Here is a 14,311-nt window from a genome sequence, read left to right as displayed (position 1 = left end):
ACCTATTGGATTGGCTAACACGACAAAACAGTAAAATTATAAATGTTGGGGAAGATCTGAGAAAGTTGAAGCAATAATTCCTTGTTGGTGGAACTGTGAGTTGATCCAATCATTCTGGAGAGCAATTTGGAACTATACCCAAAGGGATATAAAAATGTACATGTCCTTTGACCCGGCAATACCACTTCTAGGGGTGTATCCCAAAGGGATCATAAAGAACCCAGATGTACAAAGATATTTATAGCAGTTCTTTTTGTGGTGGCCAAGACCTAGAAATTGAGAGGATGCCCATCAGTTGGGGAATGGATGAATACATTGTGGTATGTAAATATCATGGAATACTACTGTGCTATAAGAAATGATGATCAGGAAAACTTCAGAAAAACCTGGAAAGACCTCTGTGAACTGATGCTGAGTGAAGTGAGAGGAACCAGGAGAATATTGTACACAGTAACAGCCACAGTGCGCAAGGATTGATTTTGATAGACTTTGCCCTTCTCAGCAGTTGAAGGCCCTAAAATAATTACAAAGGACTCCTGATGGAAAATGGCCATGAACATCCAGAGAAAGAAATATGGAGTCAGAATGCAGAATGAAGCAGACTATTTTTTTAAAGCAATTGGGGTAAAGTAACTTGCCCAAGGTTACACGGCCAGTTTTTTTGTTTTGGTTTTTTTTGTGGGTTTTAAGTGTCTGAGGCCAGAACCGATCCCAGGTCTTCCCGACTCCAGGTCCTGTGCACTACTCACTCACTATGCCACCTAGCTGCCCCCAGGCTATTTTTCGTTTTGCTTTGCTTTCTCATGGTTTCTACTTTTGTTATAATTCTCCTATACAATATGACTAATGTGAAAATATGTTCAATAGGAAAGCATTATAGAGCCCATATCAGATTACATACCATCCTGAGGAGAGGAGAAGAGAGGGAGGGGGAGAAAATTTAAAACTTCTCAAAATGAATGTTGAAAACAAGACAAAACAATAATAATAATTAATTAATTGTAAAAAAGAACACTATATACCAAAGAGCAAAAGAACTGGGTTTCTGGCCAAAAATACCATACACAGCAAACTAAGGATAATTCTGAATGAAAAAAATGAACATTTAATGAATAGTTAGACTTTCAGGACTTTGTTTAAAAAAAAACCTGAATTTAATAAAAGATTTGACATACAAGAGCCAAGAAAAATATAATGTACATATCAATGGGGACTCAATAAGGATAGGCTGTTCACTTTGTATGTATGCAAAATGTAAAACCTATGTCTAAAATTATTAGTAATTAGGTAGTTTATAATAAAGATAGACCTAAGTATGGCATGACTTCAAAAAGTAGAACAGTTCAAGAACAGCTAAAAAAAGTAATTATTGGCTGTTGCCAGCTGCTACGCTACTGCTATTGCTATGCCTGGGACATGGGTGGTGCCTGCTCAGTCAAACACGGCGTTTTAATAAAAGGTCCATTCTAAATTATTACTTGTGTCTTGCTCACATTAATCGAGGTACAGCATTTAGAGGTCCCACCGAGATTTGACAGTTCTGTGTTGCTGTCTAAGGCCCAAGATCCTGGCTTGGCCTCAGGGAATGGAGGCCCCCTCAGCTTTGACTTCCTTGAGTGGCCGGCATCTGAAATTTTCTCAGAGCTCAGAACTCAAGGCTGAGAAAGTCCAGACCATCCCCGGACATAAATCAGATCACATTTCGGCTCTTTGGACCCAGATCTCTGTGTCAGTCTCCAGAGGTGGTCTATTGCATTTGTGTGCTTGCCTTTCTGTTTGTCTGTCTGTAACTAACAACTTCTGTGGTCAAAAAATAGCCAGGGAAACTGTTGGACTTCCAAATCTCTCCTTATCTCCCCTTTGGAGAAACAGATAAGAAATTGGGAAGAGTGGGGAGGAAGCAGCCCTGGCCAGTGTGTGGGGAGCCAGTGAGATTTTGCTCTCAGCCTCAGGGGTAGGCGTCTGCTCGCCCAGATTTCTAGGGGGGCTAGCCCCTGATGAAGTTCCAGGGCCCCAGGTCTTGAGGAGGGAAAGATTGCACCTGCCTCCCGACTTCAACCGGCTCCTTATTTGACCTTTAACGTATTCAGGACCACAAAATAGGGGTGAATCTGTTCTGTTCTGCTGAGATTTGAGGGCTAGACGTAGCCAAAGTACCTCAGGGAGGTATCTCAGTCTCCAAGCAACCTCAGGATGCTGAGATCTTGCTTGTAAATGGCTCCAGCTGGTACTGCTGGAATTTGTTCATCTTTCTGTGTGTCCTTTCTATTCCTAATTGGCCATATTGAGCCTGGCTGGGGTGGCCACATGGCTCATCCACATGACAGGGGCTGGGGTGGGAGGCACTGTCCCGCCTGGCTCCTGGGTCAGGCCCAGGGCAGGACTGATCACCCCCCACCCTGAGCTGCTGCTGACTAAGGCAAGGGAAGGTGATGTCCCCCACACCTAGCCCTCAGACACTGCTTGTGGGGGTGGGGAGGAGGAGTTCTCCACCCACTGAAGTGGAAACGGGGTGGGGTTGGGACCTGCAAAGCCCTCCCTCGGGAGGAAATTCGGCAGTTGGGAAATTTCTCTCCAAGACTTCACGGGCAGGATAGGGTGGGGCCTTGCCCAGGATAGAGACTCTCCAGAGTCCTTCAAAGAAACTCAAGGCCAGGAGGGGCACCTCGCTCCACTGGAGAAAAACCTTTCAGCCCGTGCTGGTCCCTCACCTTCCCGTGGGGCATTGGGGGAGGTGGGGAGGTGGGGAGTTGGGCCCCTCTTTGGGAATCCCTCCCCTCCAATCCAAGAAGCACGAAGCCAGGATCTCCTGCCTGACCAACTAAGGCCAATTAAGTCTGGAGCTTTGAGATTGGCAGATTCAGAGCTCTCACTTTCAAAAGGTCCACCAAGATTCTCCCTGTCTTTGTAATATTTTGAAATTTTTAATTCGGGAAATTTACAATTTCTTTATAGTCTCGGTCAGCCTGAAATTATAATGAAAGTTAAAAAAAAACCAGACAAATAAAGTATCTTTGCAAATTCTGAGAATTAATCATTAAGAAATTGGAAATAGGATATTGGGATTGCTTAAAAAACAGAAGTTTTTTAGGACATTGGCATTGCTTAAAAGGAAGTATTTTTTGCTATCTCAGCTTGACTTGTTCCTTGAATTTGTAAAAGGAAAATTAATAGCGTTTGTGAAACACTTGTGATCAGAACTGTATAGTGATTGTGAAATATAATGACTGGCATATGTTGGTATCTCTCTAACTTGGAATCCATGCCAAAATTGATAAGGTCAATTATTGTAGAAGTCATTTGGTGTTATTTGATATTCATTTCTATTTTGTTGACATCTTTCTGAGATTGTATTCTGTTTCTAAAAGTCTGTTTAGCTAAGTGAATTTAAGAAATATTTTTGAAGCAGGAATAGTATTACAGCTATTAAAAAATATTTTATATATATATATATATATATATATATATGTTAACTTGGATGTATGTGAATATACAATGAATGTCTTGGAAAAATTTTATTAGGAGCATTTTTACACCAAATTAGTTTTCGGAAATTCCCATATTTGAAGGTTGATTTTGTAATTGTTTTTTGTCAACCTTAAGTGAAAACTTTCTTGGGTGTGAGGTTTGTGTCAATGGTTATGGGATGAACGATTTTCTGTGCAAAGCAATTTGGAAATTACTAAATTAAGATCACCAGATTGGTAATTACTTGATTTTGGTTTGAAGTTTAAATTTAGGTACATCATAATTGTTTCTGATATTGTTACTGGTAAACATTGGTTTTATGAATGTTATGATAGAAGCAGTTTCTCCTACTCTAAATGCTATTAAATTAAGAATTATACTGACAGAGGAACAAGAAAATGATGGTGAATGAAGTACTCTGACCATGTCAGAGTATTAGTTATGATGTTCTGAAATGTTGTAATTTAAGAAATCATACACTTTTAAGTTTTTCTTTGTTTTGTAGGAAGTTTCAATTCATAAATCAAGTATTTAAAATAGCATGCTTGGGAAAAAACTACTTATTGGTAATTATGTGAAGAAAAGACCCTGTGAATCCTCTTCTAAATGAGAATATGGAAAAGCGGGTTTAAGTGTCCCTGGAAACAATTTGGGGGCAAGGTCCTAAACTCCCCCCAAATAAGGGGGGTAAGGGGAGTTAGGGCTTGTCTTAGTTATGAAGCACCTTATCTTTTATACCAGAACAACTTTAATTATGCAAAAATGTTGTAAGATTTTTGGGCATTTTATCAACTATGTATAGATTTTGTAATATTCAAACTTACTGTGAATGTTCTGAAGTTTCTAGATGGGACCCTGGTATTTGGGATTTAAATTAAGAATGTAATCTCTACATTTGTGAGACCTGGTAAATCTTTATTGGATTGCAGCCCATAAAAATGCTCTAAATAGTAATTGGTGAAATTTGCTGTTTAAGGTGACTTTTTTCCTTCTTACAAATTTCCTATGATGAGAGTACGTAGTCAGTGAAAGATGTGTTATTTTGTTAGCTTAGTGGAAAATTTAATATTATTTCTCATCTAGAATTAGAGCATGTGCAGAAAGTTATGCAAACTGCTTGAGATCATTTTAAGTTTTCAGCTAACTTTCTTCATAAAGGTTTAATGAGATTGTAAAAGTGGAAGAGATCTTGCTGCTTTGATCTGAATTTGTAGTTATTTCATGCTCTAAGCAAAAGTTAACATTTGTAACTGAATATATATTAAATATTCAATTTCTGAATTATCTATTTCTTCCAGAATGAATATAATCAGAGGATAAACAAACTTTGTGAAACAAGGATGCATGTCTACTATTCAGTTGTGAGGTTCAAGTCAGGAACCTCTATTGTTTAAGGCAATATAGTTATGGAACAAAAGAATAATAATTTATGAAGTATCTTGTTTATGTAGTTTGTAGAAATATAGAGGAAAGTTACATAGTCTGAGTAATGGATTATACCAACCCATCCTCACCCCACTTCTGGTTACTTTCCTCATACTCCTTTTTGGCCCTCGTTTAATCTCTTTGCCAGATTTGTTTCTTCTAGAAAATTATAAACTGAGAGTCAACAGCCTGACTGAGGAAAATAATACCTTAAAAAACAGACTGACTCAAATGGCAAAGGAGGCCCAAAAAGGCAATGAGGAGAAGAATGCCTTAAAAAGCCAAATTTGCCAGATGGAAAAAGAATCTCAAAAACTCAATGAGGAGAATCATTGCTTCAGAATGAGATTGGAGCAAATGGAAGCTAATGACTTTATGAGAAATGAAGATGCTGTTAAACAGATCCAAACAAATGAAAGAATAGAAGGAAATGTGAAATATCTCATGGGAAAAACCACTGACCTATAAAATAGATCCAGGAGAGATAATTTAAAAATTATTAGACTGCCTGAAAGCCACGACCAAAGTAAGAACCTAGAAATCATCCTCCAGGAAGTTCTCAAAGAAAACTTCCCTGATGTTTTAGTACCAGAGGGCAAACTAGAGGTTGAAAGAATCCACCGATCACCTACTGAAAAAGATCCCAAAAAGAAAACTCCTAGGAATATTAAAGCCAGGTTCCAGAATTCCCAGATTAAGGAGGGCATATTACAAGCAGCCAGGAAGAAACAATTTGAATATTGTGGAAACGCAATCAGGATAACTCAGGATCTGGCAGCTTCTACTCTGAGGGATCGAAGAGCTTGGAATATGATATTCTGGAGGGCAAAAGAACTGGAATTAAAACCAAAAGTCACCTACCCAGCAAAACTAAGTATCATGTTTCAGGGAAAAATATGGTCATTCAGTGGAATACAGGACTTTCAAGCATTCTTGCTGAAAAAACCAGAGTTCAATAGAAAATTTGACATTCAGATACAAGAAGCATGAGAAGGTAAACAGGGAAAAGAAATTGTAAGAAACTTATCAAACTTGAACTATTAACATTCCTACATGGAAAAACAATAATTGTAACTTATGAAACTTTTCTCAGTAGTTGAAGGGATTAGAAATATATATATATATTTGTCTATATATGGGGGTATATGAGCATATGAATATATATGTGAATGTGTGTATATATGTTTACAGGTATACATAGATAGAGGGCACAGGACCAATGTAACAGGAAGGGATGATACTTAAAAGGTGAAATTAAGAGGTGAGAGAGGAATATAATGAGAGGAGATGGGGAAAGACAGATTGGGGTAAACTATCTCATACAGAAGAGGCAAGGGAAAATGGTTACAATGGAGGGGAAGAATAGGAAGGCAAAAGGGAATGGGTCAACCTTATTCCCATTGAATTTGGATTGAGGAGGGAGTGAAATACACACTAAATAGGGTATCTCACCTTCCAATAGAATAGGGGAGGAAGGGGATGAGAGGGGGGATGGTAGAAGGGAGCGTAGGCTGGCGGGGAGGGAAGTTGGAAGCACTCACTTTTGAAAATAGATGGGATCAAAGTAGAGAATAGAACAAGTGAGAGGTGGGATAGGAGGGAGGGAAATATAGTCAGTCTTTTACAATATATCTACTATGTTATTGTGTTGCATTAGCCACACATTTACAACCTATACTGAACTGCGTATCTTTCCAGTAAGAGTGGGTGACAAGGATGGAAGGGAATGAATCTGGAATTGAAAGTTTTAAAATCAAATATTCAAATATGTATATGTGTGTGTGTATATACATATATATATATATATGTATATACTATTATTAATACCATCTTACATGTAATTGGGGAATAAGATATACAGGCACTGGGGCATGGAAATCCACTGGAAAAGTAGAAAGGGGTATGGGAGAAAATATAGTAGAGAGCATATTGGAGGAGGGGATATCATATGGGACTGCTATTTTGGGGCAGTGGGTAGGGGAAAAAGGGGGAGAAAATTTGTAACTCAAAATCTGGCAGAAACTAATGATGTAAATCAGAAGTTAATAAAGCATTAAAAGATCTCAGTTCTTTTCTGTGCTGCCTCCAGGAGCCTCAGGAGAAAGAGGCTGGTGTCCTACTTGCATGATTGGAAGCAGCGAGTGCAAATCAGCTTCCCACCTTCCTGCTTGTGGGCACATTCCTGCACTTTCCATGTGTGAAAGGCCACATTTCTTCCCTTACATTGGAACAATGGTGTTTGTGATGAAGGAGAGGGCTGAATGTGCTGATCTCGGGTTCTGTGGAGAGGAGAGGAGACAGGGATTGCAAGGGAATGAGTAGGCATTTCAGTTCCCTTCCATTGGCTCTATCCTTGGGGGGTCCTCAATGACTGTGGGGGTCTTTGGGGCCTCTCTCCAGCAGGAGGCAATGTGGGGTTGCCTTGGATGAGTCCTGAGGCTTGCTCATAACTGATTAATCACTCAATCCTATGTAGAGTTGGCAGAGGATGCCTGCCATGCCAGCAGCTGCTTCCTGACTGGGCTCCCTGGGGTAACTCCAGGGCAAGCCCTGCCCCTCTGACATAACCAGGCATGTCCCAAGACCTAGGAGCAGACAGGTGGTGGAGAGAAGCATTTGCATGAGGCAAACCTATAACCTCCCAGAATGGGCAGTGGGGGGATAAGAGGCACTGGCTGGAGCCCAGCCCAGCTCTGGACCCAGGAAACAGCACCTGCACCATGGCCTTGACTGCCCTGCTCATCGTGCTGCTCGCTCTTAGCAAAGGTTGTGGGAGAGAGACCTGGGGTGGCTGGGGGGAGGACTGAGCATCAAGGTAGTGATGCCTCTGGCACCATCCTGATTGTCTCTCTGTCTGTCCTGTTGTTTTCAGGGGCCAGTTCTCAGGCTGTGGTGACTCAGGAGCCATCTCTGACTGTGATCCCAGGAGGAACAGTCACCATGACCTGCAGCTCCAGCACAGGGGTGGTCACCTCTGGGCACTATCCTGGCTGGTTCCAGCAGAAATCTGGCCAGCCTCTGAGGCAGCTCATCTATAACACCAACAGTCTTTCATCAGGTGTCCCTGCCAGGTTCTCAGGGTCCCTCCTTGGGGACAAAGCTGCCCTCACCATCAAGGGGGCCCAGCCTGAGGATGAGGCTGATTACTACTGTGCCTTGTGGTACAACAGTGGAAATCAGGGGCACAATGATAGAGTCTGATGAGGAACTAAGACAAAAACTTGCTGCCCCAGCCTTGGCAGTGCCACATAATTTACCCTGCCACTGCTGAGGTAACAAACCCTTGCTCCTTTAGTTAAATGAAAAGTTAAGTCCAAATGACTTTATCATTTTATTACACTTTCCTTGGATGACACTGCTCCTTTGGATGTCATGTCAGACCATCATAGACATAGGTGTCTGAATGCACGGGAGACCCAGTGCCTGTCTGGGCGTTTATCTAAGCTAGAAATGTTTGGATTTGGAGCAATATGAAATCTGAAAACTTTGCTGAGGGCAGTTCTTTTTCAGCGGTTCCAGTCGTGTCTGACTCTCCGTGACCCCATTTGGGGTTTTCCTGGCAGAGATACTGCAGTACTTTGTCATTTCCTTCTCCAACTCCTTTTACAGATGAAGAACTGAGGCAAACAGTATAAAGTGACTTGCCCAGGGTCACACACCTACTGAGTGTTAGAGGCCAGATTTAAACTCAAGAGGATGCATCTTCCTGACTTCAGGTCAAGCACTCTATCCACTGGGCCACCTAGCTGCTCCATTTTGGGCAGACATGACTAAAATGTAGAGCTCACTATGAATATTTTTTCTTCCAAGCCAACTATGGCCCTTGGGTTCTTCCCAGTGACATCACTGGAAGGCTAAGCCTTGGGTGGCCAGCCTGGCCCTCTGAGATCCTACGAGTATAAAGGCCAGCCAAAACCCCCATGCATTGGAACTCCCATGACCTCAGAGTGGACAGACCACTAACCAGTGGGGTAATTCATTCCTCAGACTCTCAAGGATGGGGTGTTTTTCTCTTAGTCACTGCTGACAAGAATTTTTTAAAATTTTATTTAAGACTCAAATACTAGACCACAAAAAGGAAAAAAAAAACATATCACCTACTTAAATAGTGGAATTTAAATACTAAGCAAAAAAGCATGCTCTGTTCATAGGGGAACATGAGAGGGTTCAAAATACATAACAATGAACTTTCAATTCAAGAAAACCTGTATGATAAACACTACTTGTGTTGAGAACTGTCCATCTTTTCTTTGCTTCCTTGTAAATTTTCATTTGTTCTCTGCCAACTGGCCCCTAAAAATATTCTCTGAACTTTTTTACTTTGTTCTTTTTTTTTCTCTCTCCCCCACCCTAAAGGCTACAATCAAGTGAAGATATATTTCTCTGTACTTTTAGATATATACATATACATATACATACACATATATTTTCCCAAAAAAATTCTACTCCTAACCTTTGTTTTTCTATTTGTGTATATCCCGTGTTTCCTATCCCTCCTACTTTCTCTACTTTACTTCTAAACCCTACCTTGACCCCCTATTACTTGCCTAAGAAGAGCCAGGCATAGAACCCCTATCCTACCATTTCCATAAGTATAGGTTACAATTATTGTTTTTCCATGTAGGAATGTTAATAGTTCAACTTTGATAAGTTCCTTATGATTTCTTTTCCCTCTTTACCTTCTCATGCTTCTCTTGCTTCTTGTATCTGAATGTCAAATTTTCTATTCAACTCTGTTTTTTTCAGCGAGAATGCTTGAAAGTCCTCTATTCCACTGAATGACCATATTTTCCCCTGAAACATGATACTCAGTTTTCCTGCGTAGGTGACTCTTGGTTTTAATCCCAGTTCCTTTGACCTCTGGAATATCACATTCCAAGCCCTTCGATCCGTCAGTGTAGAAGCTGCCAGATCCTGTGTTATCCTGATTGTGTTTCCACAATATTCAAATTGTTTCTTCCTGGCTGTTTCTTCTCTCCTTAATCTGAGAATTACACAACCTGGCTTTAATATTCCTAGGAGTTTTCTTTTTGGAATCTTTTTCAGTAGGTGATCGGTGGATTCTTTCAACCTCTAGTTTGCCCTCTGGTACTAAAACATCAGGGCAGTTTTCTTTGAGAACTTTCTGGAGGATGATTTCTAGGTTCTTACTTTGGTCATGGCTTTCAGGCAGTCCAATAATTTTTAAATTATCTCTCCTGGATCTATTTTATAGGTCAGTGGTTTTTCCCATGAGATATTTCACATTGCCTTCTATTCTTTCATTTGTTTGGATCTGTTTAACAGCATATTGATTTCTCATAAAGTCATTAGCTTCTATTTGCTCCAATCCAATTCTGAAGCAATGATTCTCCTCATTGAGCTTTTGAGATTCTTATTCCATCTGGCAAATTCAGCTTTTTAAGGCATTCTTCTCCTCATTGCCTTTTTGAGCCTCTTTTGCCATTTGAGTTAGGCTATTTTTCAAGGTGTTATTTTCCTCAGTCAGGCTGTTGACTCTCATTTCATAATTTTCTTGCATTGTTCTCATTTCTGTTCCCAATTTTTCCTCCACTTCTCTTATTTGATTCTTAAGGTCCTCTATGGCCTGTAACCAGTTTGTATTTTCCTTTGAAGCTTTTGGTGCAGGAGTTCTGACTTCACTCTCTTCCTCCTCTTCCATGCTTTGCTCCTTTTGTCCCCCAAATAGGAGTCTAATGTTGGAATCTTCTATCTGCTTTGTTTCCTTTGCCTGGTCATGTCGCCCCTAAGTCACTTGACCCCTGGGCTTTTTGCCACAGTAGATTTCTGCCACCATACAGGGAAGTCTTCATCCCAAACACTGGGGTTTTCTTAGCTGCTGGAGGTATTAGATGGGTGCCTTCTCTGAGGTCTCCACATGCTCTGGCAGGCTGGACACACACCCCAGGACTTCCACCCTAGACTGTAATCCAGATCCAAGCAGGTTAAAAATAAGAGTGATCACCCCTGAGATTACCCCTCAGACAGGTGCTTGGTCCCCCTGCATTATGCAAGCCAGGAGCTGAAGCTGCCACGTGGCACTGGCTAGCTGTTCCAGGAATCTCAGCAGCTTCTCGCCCCAGGGGCAAAAGCCATTCACTCCCACTTACTGGGTCCCAAAGTCCAGACTGCACTGATCTCTCACTTTGTCCTTCACATCTATGTGTTGATAAATCTGAAAACAGATTCTGCTGATCTGAAATCCCTCCCGCTGGGGGCTGGTCAAGCCCGCCCTGGGGCTAAAGCCTAGGAGAGAGGCTGGCCCGGCTCCCAAAGCACTACCCTGGCCTATTTCTGCTGGCCTGGCAGGCTGTCCTCAGCAGGAGGTTAGCTTCTCTGTGTCATTTTGTGGATTCTGCAGCTCCAAAGTTTGTTTAGAGACCCCTTTTTACATGGATTGGGGGAGGTGGAAGCCGGAACAGTGGAGAGGTCCTGCTTCTACTCCACCATCTTGACTCTGCCCCCAGAACCATGTGTCTTTCATAATTCTAATTGTGACACCATCATCTTTAAATTATTTTATTTTTGTTGCTTTTAATATTTTATTCTTGAACTGGGGGTTTAAGAATTTGACTATGATATTCCTATGAGTTGTCCTCATAGTATATCTTTCAAGTGATAATGAATAGATTTTTCTATTTCTACATTTCTCCCCTATTCTTATACTTAAGGATAATTTGAAAATATTATTTCTTCTATTGTATTAAGATTCTTTTTTGATCATAACTTTCACTTAGTCCAGTTATTTTTATGTTTTTTTTCTGCTTGATTTGTCCTCCAAATCTGTTATTTTTCTTATAAGATGTTTTACTTTCCCTTGTATTTTTCATTATTTATATCTTGTTCACCTATTTCTTGGCCTCCTAAAATTTTGCTGACTGAACTTGCCCAATTCTAACTTTCAAGGTGTCTTTTTCTTCCTTATGATTCAGTATGTCCTTTTCTAATTGGTTGACTTTCTTTCATAATCTTATTTTTCTTGGATTATTCTTATTTTTTTTTAGTTTTTGCTCCATCTCTGTTATTTGATTTTTAGAGATCTTCTATGATTTAATTTTTAAGATCTTTTAATATCTTTTATGAATTCTTTTTGATCAGGTGACTATTTGATAGCTCTCTTTGGATAGAAGAGGGGTTCTTTCCTTCAGTATCCTCCTCTGAAGATGAACCCCAGTTATCTCTATTCCCATAATATCTTTCTATTATTGGATTCTTTCTCTTTTTTCTGTGCACGTTTTTTGTGGTGTAGCTTAATTTTCGTAATCCCCTGTAGCCCAGAGCTATGAAGGATGATGCCTCTTGCCCCAGATCTTCAGTTCTCCCCTCTAAACTGGAACCAAAACCAAGCCTCCCATCTCCTGTAAGTGCCCACAGCCAGGGGCTTTCTGTCCCACTGCTTCTGCACTCACCAGGTGTGTGCATGTTCCTTCTTGCCCTTGGTGCTCTTTGCAGCACATCTGGGTCTGGCCTTCCTTGTCAGCAGAGGTTTCCTTAATCTTCCTGGGCTCAGATGCCCAACTCCCCTCGCTATTGAAGAGGGAAACATTCTTGTGACTGGGGCTGAGGCAGCCTCTCAATCCTGCTAATGCCAGGGCTTGCTGCTTGTTGCTAAAGTGGACCCTAGCCTGGAGGTGTTTACTCTTCACAGGGACTAAACCTTGTCCTGGGATTTTTCTTCTTATCTTCTCAAATTGTCCTAGGGAGGCCCCTCTTGTGCCCCTATTCTTGTTTATTTTTACCCACACTTTGTTTGCCCTAAGGTGCTATTTCATCTCTTTTGTGGGTGAAAACCTTGAAAGCTTGGAATTTTCTGACCTACTCTGCCATCTTCTAAGAATCCCACAAGATTCTTATCCTATCCATGTCAACCTATGCTTAACAGACTGATCCTTCACCTGGAAGTTTGTCTTCTACCCAACAACCAGTGAGACCTCAGAAAGGGTGGAGGAAGGGTCAACAATGGAGGGAAGCAGGGCTGTGTGCTTGCTCCCATGCTTTTTAGCATGGAGTCTCCTGCAGTATTGTTGGAAGCCTTCCATGAAGATGATAACAGCATCAAGATCAGCTGCTGCACTGATGATTATTTAGCTTGGAATGGAACATGAGCCAAGACAAAAATGGAGGGAGACTTGATTCTCAACTCTTTGTTTGCAGATGATTGTGCACTCAATGCAGCCTCCAAAGCTGAGATGCAACACGGATGGATCCATTCTCTGCTGTTTGTGCTTATTTTGACCTGACAATGAACACCAAGGAAACAGTGATTTCCTACCAGCCAGCACTGCACCATCCACATGTGAAACCATGAGTTACAGCAAAAGGAGGAAGTGTGAATTCTGTGGATAAGTTCACCTGTTTTGGCAGTATACCTCCCAGGGACATCTACACTGATGATAAGGTTGATGCACAAATTCCCAGAGCTAGATCAGGGTTATGAGTGAAGACCTATTACACTCTTACCAAACTGAAGGTACAGTCTGTTGTGTTGACCTCAGTGATGTATGCCTGAGAAATCTGGAAAGTCTACCAGCACCATATGAGGAAATGGAATTGCTTCTGGTTGAGTTGTCTTAGAATGGTTCTGAAGATCACTTGGTAAGATAAGGTATGGGAAAATGAGGTCTTTTCTGAAGCTTAACTGAAGCATTCAAGCCCTACTGCAGAGAGTGCAAATCTGATGGGGCAGCCCTGTTGTTCAAAGTCCAAATGTACATTTGCCTAAAATATTATTTTATGGAGAACTCACATAAGGACATCTCTCACACTGAGATCAGAAAAAAAATGATACAAGAAACTTCTCAAGGTCTCTCTGAAAAACTTTGGTATTGATTGTGAGACATGGGAGTCACTGGCACAAGACCAGCCAGTATAGTGTGCCCTCATCAAAGAAGGTGTCTTACTCTATGAATACATTACAGTAGCTCAAAGGAAATGCAAAGTGGCAAATTTAGAGACACTTCCATTCCAAATGTTCATATGTGTTGCTTGTGCCTGATGTGCAGGCACACCCTTCTGAGTTATATTGGTCTCATCAGCCATAGTTACACACACTGCACACAGGTCCTGACAGAGTGGTGTCATTTTGGTTCTCTTTGATTACAAAGGGCAAGAACCAACTAACTATATGTGTATACATACATACATACATACATACATACATACATATGTGCGTGCATGCATACATAAGTATATGTCTCTTTTTGGACAGGGCTAATAAAGACATTTGATTTACCTAATCCTACATGTCTGTAAGTGGGATTTTGTTTCTTCTTTTTTCCTCAGTTATGGTTGGTTAGAGGAATGGAAGGGAGAGAAGGACAATTTTTGCTGACTGAAAAAAAACAAAACAAAGATATATGGGGTGCCCTGTTATTGGAATGAAGGAAAAGTTCCCATTGGTCATGTGGAATTGATGTCA

At 40.9% G+C, this 14,311-nt stretch overlaps 1 gene segment (V, D, J or C); it reads left to right on the top strand.

The window, feature by feature from the left end:
- The first annotated feature begins 7,613 nt into the window (after positions 1-7,613).
- On the top strand, positions 7,614-8,094 carry LOC138173291 (immunoglobulin lambda variable 7-46-like). The segment is given in 2 exon segments: positions 7,614-7,659; positions 7,766-8,094. Coding segments are annotated over 2 exon segments (375 nt in total).
- Positions 8,095-14,311: the final 6,217 nt, after the last annotated feature.

The sequence above is a fragment of the Petaurus breviceps genome, unplaced genomic scaffold (assembly GCF_028583685.1).
Source record: "Petaurus breviceps papuanus isolate PSGF00001 unplaced genomic scaffold, PetGlider_PUasm1.0 569, whole genome shotgun sequence".
In the NCBI taxonomy this organism is placed as follows: Eukaryota; Metazoa; Chordata; class Mammalia; order Diprotodontia; family Petauridae; genus Petaurus; species Petaurus breviceps.
Note: the sequence above shows the minus strand (reverse complement) of the source record. Positions and strands in the feature narration are given on the sequence as shown.